The sequence below is a fragment of the Anolis sagrei genome, chromosome 5 (genome assembly GCF_037176765.1).
Source record: "Anolis sagrei isolate rAnoSag1 chromosome 5, rAnoSag1.mat, whole genome shotgun sequence".
In the NCBI taxonomy this organism is placed as follows: domain Eukaryota; kingdom Metazoa; phylum Chordata; class Lepidosauria; order Squamata; family Dactyloidae; genus Anolis; species Anolis sagrei.
The window spans coordinates 35,189,777-35,202,127 of record NC_090025.1 but is presented as its reverse complement, the minus strand read 5'-3'; the positions used below and the strand labels follow the sequence as shown (position 1 = coordinate 35,202,127).

Here is a 12,351-nt window from a genome sequence, read left to right as displayed (position 1 = left end):
ACAGTATGCTCCTTGCAGTTGGGAACTCCACTTTAATAAGGAGCCCAGTCTTTCAGAAAGTTTTACTTGCATTCAAGGGAACATAGGTAGAATTGCTTACAAACTTTGTCACTAAATGTGACAAAATCAAAGTTCTTCCTAAGTTGGGCTCTAAAGAATATATTTTTTATTTCAGATCAGATTACACTTTGCAAGCTATAAAGAGCATGACTAAAGGAATCACTAATAATAATAACAATAATAATAAAGCAAGCTGCAGACTAAAATTCCTACATAAATTATAAACGTCGTCTGATAAGTCAACTGTCTTGACAATTATTCTGAAATAATGAGTTATCCAAAACACTGTGCCCCCCCCCCCCCAAGATTAACAGCAGAAGGTACTCAGTGCATCAGGCAATTGTGTCTAGATAAATAGACGGGGGGCGGGGGGAGAAAGACAGCAATGGACTGGATCTGGCATTAGTCATATTTAAAAACACAAGAAAAGTCATGCTAGCTTGGCTCAAACTTTTATTTATTCCAACATTGTGTTCACATGAGTTGCTTGTGGGGAAGCCCACCAACGTAGACATATTAATTTCAGTAGGTCCAAATTAATCATTACTAATTGAAAGTGTATTAATTTCAGTGTGCTTGCTCTTAGTATGTTAGGGCTGAATCCAACACATGTTTTCTTTTCATATTAAATGTGCCTTTGAGATTCCTTTAGAAAAAGCCATTATTAGAAAAGCAACAAGTTCAGAAGTTCATACTATACATTCAGGGCACTCTTGCCTTTCTCCTAACATATAATATTTGTTGCCTAAATGTGAAGACAGTGACAGGGAGAACATACTTGGCACAATTATATACACAGGAAGTGTTAAACTAAAACACAGTGCACTTTGAGTAATACTCCCTCTTTATTTTCTCACATTAAAACAGTTGGACTTCAAACTTCCATAACAGCTAAGGTAACATGAAATCAACCATAGCAGTTTCTAAAGAAAGGTTCATTCTTCTGAATTGTATCATTCTGGGAATTCTGAACAAAAATTATTTGGGATAAGATTACAGAAATTGGGAAGAGTAGAGAGTTGTAATTCTGGAAAGAACAATTGGTGCTTGACTCTCAATTAGTATCTATAGAATACTTTGGCAAAAATAAACAAATTAGTTCATTCAGTTTAATATGCATTCAGAATTAAATTGACTAAGCAAGATAATTCTGTTCACCCCAGTCAGTTACACCTGTAATTAACTGAACATCAGGGTGAATTATTTATAGCATATATTTACAGCATAGCATTATCCATGTCTACTAAAAAAAAATAAGGCCATGTGTTATCTTGGCTTATTCTCAGGATGGCAGCCAGAGCTAATCAAAAACAACCCTTCTTGCCAGGAAAAGTGACTTGTAAGTGATGGAAAAGCAGAAAAATTGCAGTGACTTCGCCCACCTGTCTACTATTTGTGTTGGGAAGTAGAGAAAAGCAGGAAAAAGATGGTGAAATGTTGTGAGATGGCTGGGCATCCCCAAAGATGGACCTTTCTGAGATAAGAAGGGTCCCCACTCTTGAAGGCATTTTCCCCCACTTTCCTCCCACCCATGGGATAATGTCTGAGTTCAAAGTACAAGAGTAGTTTCCACACAAATAGTTAAAGAAAGAAGAGAACATGGAGCATTGCTTCTCCCTGTTGACACCAACAGAAGCAAACTGTTACAGCCTTTTCTAGTATATGTGTGTATCCTCATTTATAAGTTTTGCTATCTTGACAACATTCTGATGTTGCTTGGCCACACATGTTCTGGTTTTCATCTCTGAAATGTTGGAGGGTATGAATCTCATTAGTTCAGTTATGTTCTTGTTAAGCTGTTTATCTCCATATCTGACAAGGTTCTTCTTCATGTACCTCTTCCACTAGAAATATAAAGAACATCTACAAGGGAGAACAGTATTTTTAGCTCTCATTCCCATTATGGAATGATTTTTTCCAAAGAGGTTGCTTGGTGTCACCAATAGTGGATGTCTTATCACATGCATCAATAGGAGTATAGTGTCTAGATCCAGGGAAGTCATGTTACCCCTCTATTCTGCCTTGGTTAGACCACACCTGGAATATTGTGTCCAATTCTGGACACCACAATTGAAGAGAGATATTGACAAGCTGGAATGTGTCCAGAAGAGGGTGACTAAAATGATCAAGGCTCTGGAGAACAAGCCCTTTGAGGAGCAGCTTAAAGAGCTGGGCATGTTTAGCCTGAAGAAGAGAAGGCTGAGAGGAGACAGGATGGCCATGTATAAATACACGAGAGGAAGTCATAGGGAGGAGGGAGCAATCTTATTTTCTGCTGCTCTGGAGTCTAGGACGCAGAACAATGGCTTCAAACTACAAGAAAGGAGATTCCATCTGAACATTAGGAAGAACTTTCTGACTGTGAGAGCTGTTCAGCAGTGGAACTCTCTGCCCCAGAGTATGGTGGAGGCTCCTTCTTTGGAAGCTTTTAAACAGAAGCTGGATGGCCATCTGTCAGGGGTGCTTTGAATGCAATTTTCCTGCTTCTTGGCAGGGGGTTGGACTGGATGGCCCTTGAGGTCTCTTCCAACTCTATGATTCCACGATTCTAAGGAAATATTTCCATATGAAATCTCTCTGTGTAAGGCTTTTGCTCAAATAGTCAACATGTTAAAGTTGGGGATAGGGAGAAATGCTTGATTGTGATTCTTCTCCACATCTTTCTGCCTCCACAGCTGGAAAATGATAGAAAAGGGGCTGAAGAAATGAGTCGTGATATCCCTAGCTTTGGCAGAATACTAAATACGTTTTCAGCTTACAGGTCATCCCTTATGTAATCAAATGCTAAGACAAATTCTTGAGTTCTTATTCCAGAACAAAAGGAGAATTATCACTTACACCTAGGATGAAAGACTAGAAAGAAATGCAGACTAAACTACTTCTTGATGCTTTCAATGCCAGACATGCCAGAGTCTCCAGAAATCCTCAGAAAGCCAGTATGCACTGAAGATCTGCTGAATCATTAGATCTCTTGGGAAATTTCAGCACAGGAATATACTGGAGCCAAGTTTGGCAGGCTTCCCTCTCTATCATAGGCCAACAGTGTGCTGGGAAAGATTCTAACCAGATGGATTCCCAAGACTTTTTTGGATAAGGGCTGTTTCAAATGAACCCACTTCCTAGGTTTTCTATATTTAAAAATTAAAAGCATTTCATATCAGTGGTTTTAGCATAAGAGCTGGTTGTTTCACCCAACCGTGAATACATTAGTGCATAAGGGCAGGAAATAACAATTCAACACACTGAGAAAAAAGCACATAATCTCTTAAACAAGGTTTATATTTCTTGTTCAACTTTTCCGCCCTGTGTCTCCACTTTTTTAACTTTATAAACAACAAAGTTAAGACATCTTAAAGGCTGAAACATTTTTATGGCATAACTTTTCAAGGGCTACAGCCACATTATCCAAAGTGTATTCCTCAGTTTTCAATGGGGAAAAAAGTCAAGTCGCCTCTATTCATTTCAATGTGGTTTGAAAAGTAGGAATACCACAGAAGCAAATTGGGATTTATTCTCAATTGTGTTTTGTGCATTTCTGCTTCAATGTGGATCTTCAAAGAATCACTACTGAAATATTTGGGGAATATACATCTGTACCCAGAGCTGTCTTACTACAGTTAGTGCAAAGGTTGGCGGCCAGATTACTAACTGGAGTTGTTTATAGGGATCATACCATGCCCTTATTAAAACAGTTCCACCGGCTGCTGATGAGTTTCCAGGCCCAATTCAAAGTGCATGTTACTACCTATAAAGTCCTACATGCTTTGGGTCCAACCTATCTTCGAGACCGCATCTCCTTCTATGAACTGGCACAGGTACTAAGATCTACCGGGGAGGCTCTCCTCTCAGTCCCGCCTCCATCTCAAGTCTTCTTGGTGGTGGCCTTCCTGGCTTTGGGATGCCTTGCTGAAGGAGATCAGGCTAGCCCCCACTCTCCAAGCCTTCTGTATACAATTGAAGACATGGCTTTTTAGACAAGGCTTTGATCATGTTTAAAAATTTGAGGACCTTGAGATTATGTCACTATGCACTTTATGAGAGTGATATTTATTGCAGTTTCTTTTGTCTCTGGTGCTATTGTTGCATTTTATTGATTTTAACCAGGAGTTTTTATGATGTTTATATTAGTTATTATTACTTTGTGTTTGTCTTTCCACTTTTTATATTTTGCACGTTTGTACCTTGAGTGCTTGTGAGCCACCCAGGTCACTAGGGGAGATGGTGGCAGGGTACAAATAAAGTTGTTGCTGTTGTTACTACTACTACTACTACTACTACTACTACTACTACTATAGCTGCATGGATTGATCCTTAATGATACCTGTAAGGGATTTTATCCAAAAATGCATATCTCTAATGTTTTGTTGAAGGCTTTAACGGCTGGAATCACTGGAGTTTTGTAAGCTTTCTAGGTTGTATGGCCATGTTCCAGAAGCATTCTCTCCTGATGTTTCACCTGCATCTATGGCAGGCATCCATATGGAATGCCTGCCATAAATGCAGGCAAAACATTGGGAGACAATTCTTCTGGAACATGGCCATACAGACCAGAAAGCTCACAGCAATCCATATATCTTCTCTTACATATGAACCAGTTGTCACCATGCCTTTCAACTCTATCATTTTTAAAGTTTTCCACACACACTCAAAATTTAAAAAAATTAGTTTTAAAATTGTATGAACTACGTATATAAATTCATTTTATATTCACCCACAAAATTCACCAGGTGGCAGGAGTATTTCACTAGATGGCAGCATCCTTTACAAAACAACGGTTGATTTTGAAACATAGAAAGGGATAGATATAGATATTGTTTCAGAATAAGACATTTATACATTGATCTATTAAGAATGCATTGGCTTCATCAGCTACTTTTTAAGAAAAATCTGGTGTAGTGTTTTTTTTTAACACAATGAAAGATTTGTAAATCTTTTTTAGTTTAGTTTTAAATGTATACTCCCAAGATATACTTTTGATCTGTTTAGAAACAAACGAATAGCTTATGATAAAATATAAAGTTTTACTTGCTGTTCCCCCAACTGGTGGAATATATCATGTTTCTGAAAACGAATATGTTTCACAGGACTTTAAAACAAGTAAAATTTTCTGAAATTCTCTCTTATAAAAAGGAAGCTAAATAGTAAATCCTGATATATTTATATTTACTGAGAAGTATATGTTTCACTTTTAAATAAAGGTGGTGCAATGGGTTAAAGTCTTGTGATGGCAGGACTGCTGACTGAAAGGTCAGTGGTTCGAATCCAGGGAGCAGGGTAAGCTCCCAGCTGTCAGCTCCAGCTTCTCATGCAGGGACATGAGAGAAGCCTCCCACAGGATGGTAAAACATTCGGGCATCCCCTGGGCAACGTCCTTGCAGACGGTCAATTCTCTCACACCAGAAGTGAATTGCAGTTTATCAAGTTGCTCCTGACATGACTTTTTTTAAAAAAAAAAATAGGATTTGTGTGTGTGTGCATGCGCACATGGCATACACATACAGTGTGATCCCATACATGCAGTCTTCTGGGATAAGACCCACCAAATTCAGGCTGCACACCCAAGAAAGTTTGGACAGACTTACATCCACATGTTAAAATAAACATGCATTTAAGACTGAGCTATTTGCTTTTTAGCTTCAAGTTAGCATGCATCTTATAAGCAAACCTAAAGCTAAGATATGAAATAATCCTTATTCCTACTTTCTCAAGCAGTATGAATCTAGGACTATTGTGTTCAGCAATAGGCACAATTTGCTTCCCAAGTAGAGATAATACAATGCTTTAATTTTTGGAAATATTAAATTTGTTTTGCATTAAGACTTTTAACACACTGAATCATCACACAATTTCCTTGGAAATTTCAAAGCAAAATCCTCATAAATATCCTGACGTGTATCACAGAGATCCAGTTCAATAAAACAAACATTAATATCAGCATTCACAAGCAGCATCTTATAAAGACAATCCTAAAGATTGTGGTTTTGAAGAAGGTTAAGCAATAGCTTTATGATCGCGCTGTCCAGGATTCCTCAAAATGGGAGGCGTACAATTCTCTCACTGCTGTACATTTCTCCCTCGGCCAAGAACAGAGGGAAATGTCACAAATCTCTCATCAAAGGAGAGTTTGCTAGCTTAAGAACCGGTCCTCATTGCTCAGTTCTTTCAACACCATTCAGTAAGTTCAACAGGAGCTAAAATAATCAGCATCTCAGAGGACATTCATGTTTATGTACAGGGAGGGGGCATCTACTTTTTGTACTTTCCAAGTCACCAAGGTAAGAAAGCATAAGCTATGCTAGTCACCTTAAAATAAAACTCTACACATGCTAGAAAAGAGGAAAGAAATTGAAAGGAACCATTGCCAAACCAAAACAAGCAATAAAGCTTTCATCAAGATGTTGCACTTGAACATACTATCCTGTCCAAGGGTAACAAGAGAAGAGAAATCCTTGAGACAACTTTTCCAACCATTGATAAAGACAGCATGATTCTATTATTGTCCTACCTTGGCAATCTGTAAAGGCTGCTTTTCGTCCTTTCCTCCTTGAAGTCTAAAGCCCCAAGGGGCCCCTCCAGTCATGGTAATGCAGATATAATCCCCGGTACCCATTTTCATCCAGATGCAATCAAGCAGTATTCATTGGCAAAAGAAACTTTCTGTTTAGGTATCTCTCTCCTAAAAGATGGGGAATTTTGCTGAGCTCTTGAGTTTGCCTCCTGATGGTGAGGAATAGCAGGCTCAACTGTTGCGGCTGACACTGCCTGTGCACTGCTCTCTCCAACTCAGGCATTAGCAGAGAAGGGAAAGAGCTCTTCTCGGTCAGGGGAACAGCCCACTCTTTCGTCAGTGTGGCTCTGCTCAGCCCACCTTCATGGCAAAGCAAAATAAGCTCGAAGGAACACAAATGGAATGGACTGGGTGGAAAAAGTCTCTGTTTAAACCCAAGACAGCTAAAGCAAAACAGCACAGCAAAGGGCTTGTAAATCTCCCAGCTGTGATTGAAGACAGAGAGTTTACTTTTGTAAATGGGACCAGACTTGCTGCTAAGCTCTAATTGCAGACCAGTTTTGTATTCTCATAATCCAAACAACGTGTCGGAGGAAAAGAGGGTGGGTTTCACACCCCTTCCAAAGGATAATGTATGAAAGTGTCCTGCTCAGAAGGGATTAATAGCGGTGCTATTCACACATGTAGGGTGGTTGCAATTATCAAGTGACAGCCTGACGCTTTGAAGTTTTTTATCCCATATGCCTGACTTTCTCCATTATAGACTTTGCAAGGACATGGAAGCAGGAAACGTCTAGGATTGTCATAGATCAGAGTTTCTCAACCTGGAAGTCAGGACCTTGGGGAGGGGGGTTGCAAGGAGGTGTCAGAGGGGTTGCCAAAGACCATCAGAAAACACAATATTTTGATTGTAGATGATCTATAAATCCCAGCAACTACAACTCCCAAATGTCAAGGTCTATTTTCCCCAAACTCCACCAGTGTTCACATTTGGGTATATTGAGTATTTGTGCCAAGTTTGGTCTGGATCTATCATTGTTTGAGTCCACAATGTTCTCTGGATGCAGGTGAACTACAACTCCAAAACTCAAGATCAATGCCCACCAAACACTTCCAGTATTGTCTGTTGGTCATGGAAGTTCTGTTTGGTAGTATCAGGTATTTGTGCCAAATTTGGTCCAGTGAATGAAATACATCCTGCATATCGATATTTACATTACAATTCATAATAGTAGCAAAATTACAGATATGAAGTAGCAATGAAAATCATTTTATGGTTGGGGGTCACCACAACATGAGGAACTGTATTAAGGGACTGCAACAGTAGGAAAGTTGAGAACCACTGTCATAGATGATGTGAAGGTTATAAAATGTATTTTAGTATCTAAGCCAGTGGTTCCCAACCTGTGGTCCGTGGACCACCAGTGATCCGGAAAAACTGAAATATGGTCCATAACCTCACCGTTACTACACCATTGAAACAAGAGCGACTGGTCTCGCAAAACCCTCTTATAGTGCAGAGGCTTATTAAATATAGTTTTCTGTGAGCAAGCAGATGGTGACTACTGCATGGCATATGTGCTGTATCAGAAACTAGAGCTGATGTGGTCTATCCAACACAATTTTGTAAATCAGCACCCCAAATAAGCAAACCAAATCTAAAGTTGGCCAAAAACTGATTCATAACCCTTTTGGTACTAATTTTGGACAGTGATGCCTGGTCAAAAAAAGGTTGGGAACCACTGCTCTAAGCCATGCACAGATAGTCACTGGATAAGATAGCAGAAAAGGCAAATTCATATGGTTATTGTGTATCTTGAATTTTTTTCTGATGCTCATAAGATGAACTTGTCACAGGATTTTCTTGGCAATATTTGTTTAGATACGACTTGCCATTGCCTTCCTCTGAGGTTGAGATAGTGTGACTTGTCCAAGGTCATCCTCAGAAAACTCCCTGGAATTTGTCATCCTTCAAGAAACTTTGAAACCGGGGGTCCATTGACACTGTACCATTAATGCTGTTTAACAACACTTTAATAGCCATGATTCAATGGCCGAGAAGGCTAAAGACCTTTTAAAACCAATTGGCAGGGAAGCATATTATACAGAAAGCAAGATCCCAGAGACAATTGGTTATGCCAGGATCAAGTAAGGTCCTTCCACACTACCTTTTTATTCCAGGATTCAATCCCAGATTATCTGTTTATTCCAAATTATCTGGCAGTGGGAACTCATATATTTTAGTTTATCACAGGATCTGATTCCAGATTATCTGATTAAAAGAGCAGTGTGGAAGGGTCCTAAAAGAGTTTGAAGTAAGAGTCAATAACACAGATTGAAGGATTTATGATAGAAGGGACCAAAAATATCCCTATAAATAGTATAGAAAATTATGAAAAAACACTCATAGTGACTAACTGGCACAGGGTGACAGTATCTCACACACATGATTTCTAGTTCACCCAACTTGACAGGAAACATGAGGCAGAAACACCTAGATTTCTATGCAAGTGGATATAACTCAAGTCTGAGGAATTTCATAAAGAGGCGAGCCAAATTGGCCATTTCAGTGGATCAATCAGTGGTACTGGGGATTGGCATTTGAAACAAGGGGATTTAACAGCTGGGTGCCTGACATCGGCTGTGTCTTGGCTGGTAATCAAAGTAAACCTTTTGGCAAAGCTAGTTGCTCAGCATGGGGAAGAGGTTTGTCAGGTGTGTACATCAATATCTATATATGTGAAAGAATGAATACCCTCTTATTGCTCCAGAGGATGAGTTGCATAATAGTGTTCCTTGTACAATAGGGCAATATAGTACAGTTGTGGGCTTTTCTGTACACAGTTGAAAGAAGAGTCATGACAGTGGTCCACAGAAAACTTTCTGTAGTATTATAATTTTTTCCTGTGCAATGTATTGTCGAAGGCTTTCATGGCCGGGATCACTGGATTGTTGTAGGTTTTTTTGGGGCTATATCGCCATGACTCTAGAACATGGCCATATAGCCCAAAAAAACGCACAACAACCCAGTTTTCCTGTGCAGTTTGGTAATTTTTACTTATCAGAAAGTTTTTCACAAGAAATATCCAGCTATTTTAATCAGTAGACCCCACTTGCAACTTATTATTGTTTCATATTTGGCACAGTCTGAACTACTGGTACAGTGCCATTCCTTGTCTTGCTCTTCTGTCAATTCCAGTTATCTATCAAAAGAAATAAATATTAATTACTTTAACATTTTCCTTTTTGTTGTGAAAAGTATAATTTCACTTGAAAAGAAAGGAAGGAATTGTGTGATTACGTACGAGATTCATTATATGTGCCAAACTCGATATGACTGGTTTAGTTTATTTCAGTTTGGAACTAATCTTGGACTTCTCCAAATGGGTGCAATGTTGGCAGAGGTTGTGGTATTTGTAGCAGTAGCTTTTTTATTTTAATATCCAAATGATATACCTTTTATTTTGATACTCAAACAACTTTTTCTGTTGTCCCAGAAAACCCAGATCTGCAAACAAACCCCAGATTATTTGCCTGCAAACTTTTTACTCCTCCACTGCTTTTTTTAAAGAAAAGGATTCAATCATTGTCTTAATGGGTTATAGGTTTTTTGGGCTGTATGGCCATGTTCTAGAAGCATTATCTCCTGATGTTTTGCCTGCATCTATGGCAGGCATCCTCAGAGGTTATGAGGTCTGAATGCTCCATAAAATGGTACTTCCACACTTTTTATTTATTTTGAGTCAAAAGCATTGCATAAATAAGTATAAAATTGATAAAACCAGTTAAATAATTTTTGTCCAAGAACGAGCAACAGTGACCGCATTCAGTAACTTTCACACTTAATAAGAAATGTGTGCTTCTACAGACTAGTGGAGATATTGTGAAAAAGCAAATTTGAGATATTAGAAATGGGCCCCTGTAAATTGTGGTGACTGGAGCCAGTGTGGTATTGTGGTTTAACTGCAAATAAAGGTTTGAATCCAGTCCCATCCATGGAAACTTACTGGATGACCATAGGTAAGACACTCTCTCACAGCCTCAGAGGAATAAGAGAATCATAGAATCATAGAATTGGAAGAGACCTTGTGGGCTATCCAGTCCAACCCTTTGCCAAGAAACAGGAAAATCGCTTTCAAAGCAAAGTCAAACCAATTGTGAACAAGTCTTGCCAACAGAATCCTGGGAGAGGGTCATAATAAGTCAGAAATGACTTGAAGCCACTTAACAACAACATTGTGATTATATATTCTCCATCAAACTGTAGGGTTTTTCATGAGTAGCTCAGGAAGAAAATTTCATTTCACTGGTGGTCCACGGACTACAGGTTGGGAACCACTGATATATAACTTCCTTAATTTTTTTTAATTGCAACATCTTGTTTTAAGCATGACAGTTATCTCTTTTTACATTCTTTGCATCTTTCAGGATTTCTGTATCACAAAAGGCTTCATTGCAGGCATCAGCCACTCTCTTATTTGTGAAAGCTTATTTTAAAAAAGATCAGGTTTGCATATAAATGCACATTACCAAAGGAGTAAAGTTGAGTCATAATGATCTTTATTAATGTCCCAATTTGTCACAAATCAAGACTAAGTCCAAGATTTCCTGGGGCAACATTTTGTTTCTTGTTACCATCTCACCATTCATAGTGACATATGTACTAGACAAAGGAAAGAAGATGTGCATGACTTTTGGGGTCTTGTGGATAGATTCCACCCTCCTATGATAAAACTAGTCTTGAAAATGTCAAGTAAGAAGAACAGCTCTATCAGTGGCAGAACTAGGGCTCTATTAGTTGATCAACCAATTTAACCGGCACCAAATTTGACCATTCTGGCTACAATTTGGAGGTTAAATTGTTTTGAAAGGCAAAAAAAATAGCCTTTTGTTTTTTTTACCCACAGACACCCTGATTTGAGTTGTTCTTTGAATTCTGGAGAAACCAAAATAGCTGCTTCCTTTGCCATTATAGTATTTTCTTGTGTTGGTTGCAATTATAGTGGGTAAAAGCTAACCATCAACACAGAAATATATACAACAGCAAATGAAGGACATTAGTTGATAGGACGATGACCCACTGTGTTGTGCCGTTCAATGACCTGAATGTTATGTTTCACTGGCCTCACCTACACTGTCATATAATGCAATTTGAAACTGTATTATTTGATGAGTGTAGACCCATATAATGCAGTTCAGTGCAGTTAAACTGCATTATATAAGTCTACACTGGGGATCATATGCTACAGTTTGAAATTGCATTATATGGCAGTGTAGAAGTTACCATCTGTATTGACAAGTTTCCTGCCGACAACTGTATTTGTTAAATGTTTTTAAAAATGTTTATTTATGCCTTTTTGTAAATTTGGTTTTACAGGTTATTATTGTATGTATGGTTGACTTCTGTTGTTTCTAAATGTTGTGAGTCACTTCTGGTCCTGTTTAGGGAGAAAAGCAGGATACAAATAAAGACCATTATTGTTGTTGTTGTTGTTATAGGTGGGGCCACTCTCTCTGCAGTGGTAGAGCTTTCTTGTCCTTCTCTTTGGCAGTCTTCAAAGCATTCAGAAAACCTGGAATATTCTCAGGTCTACAGAACTGGCTTTGATGTGCTGAGATCAGGCTACACTAAGAAGGAGTGAGCCCATGCATTCAAATTGACTAAGCAGCCAGTTCACCACATTTGTGAGTTTGAGTTTTGCAGATTAGATGATTTATGGATTTGATTAAAATGTTCTGTCTGTGATTCTATTAGATCCTCCAATGTGCTATGGTCAAATCTG

The 12,351-nt window shown here is 38.6% G+C and overlaps 1 protein-coding gene across 1 annotated transcript in view; it reads right to left on the bottom strand.

Moving 5' to 3' along the window:
• The window catches only part of SYNPO2 (synaptopodin 2), a 136,548-nt gene extending 129,676 nt beyond the window's left edge, over positions 1–6,872 (bottom strand). Inside the window, exon 1 of the mRNA XM_060779018.2 lies at positions 6,566–6,872. Coding sequence (XP_060635001.2) covers positions 6,566–6,676 — 111 coding nt within the window. The 5' untranslated portion in view covers positions 6,677–6,872. The remainder of the gene's footprint in view (positions 1–6,565) is intronic.
• Positions 6,873–12,351: the final 5,479 nt, after the last annotated feature.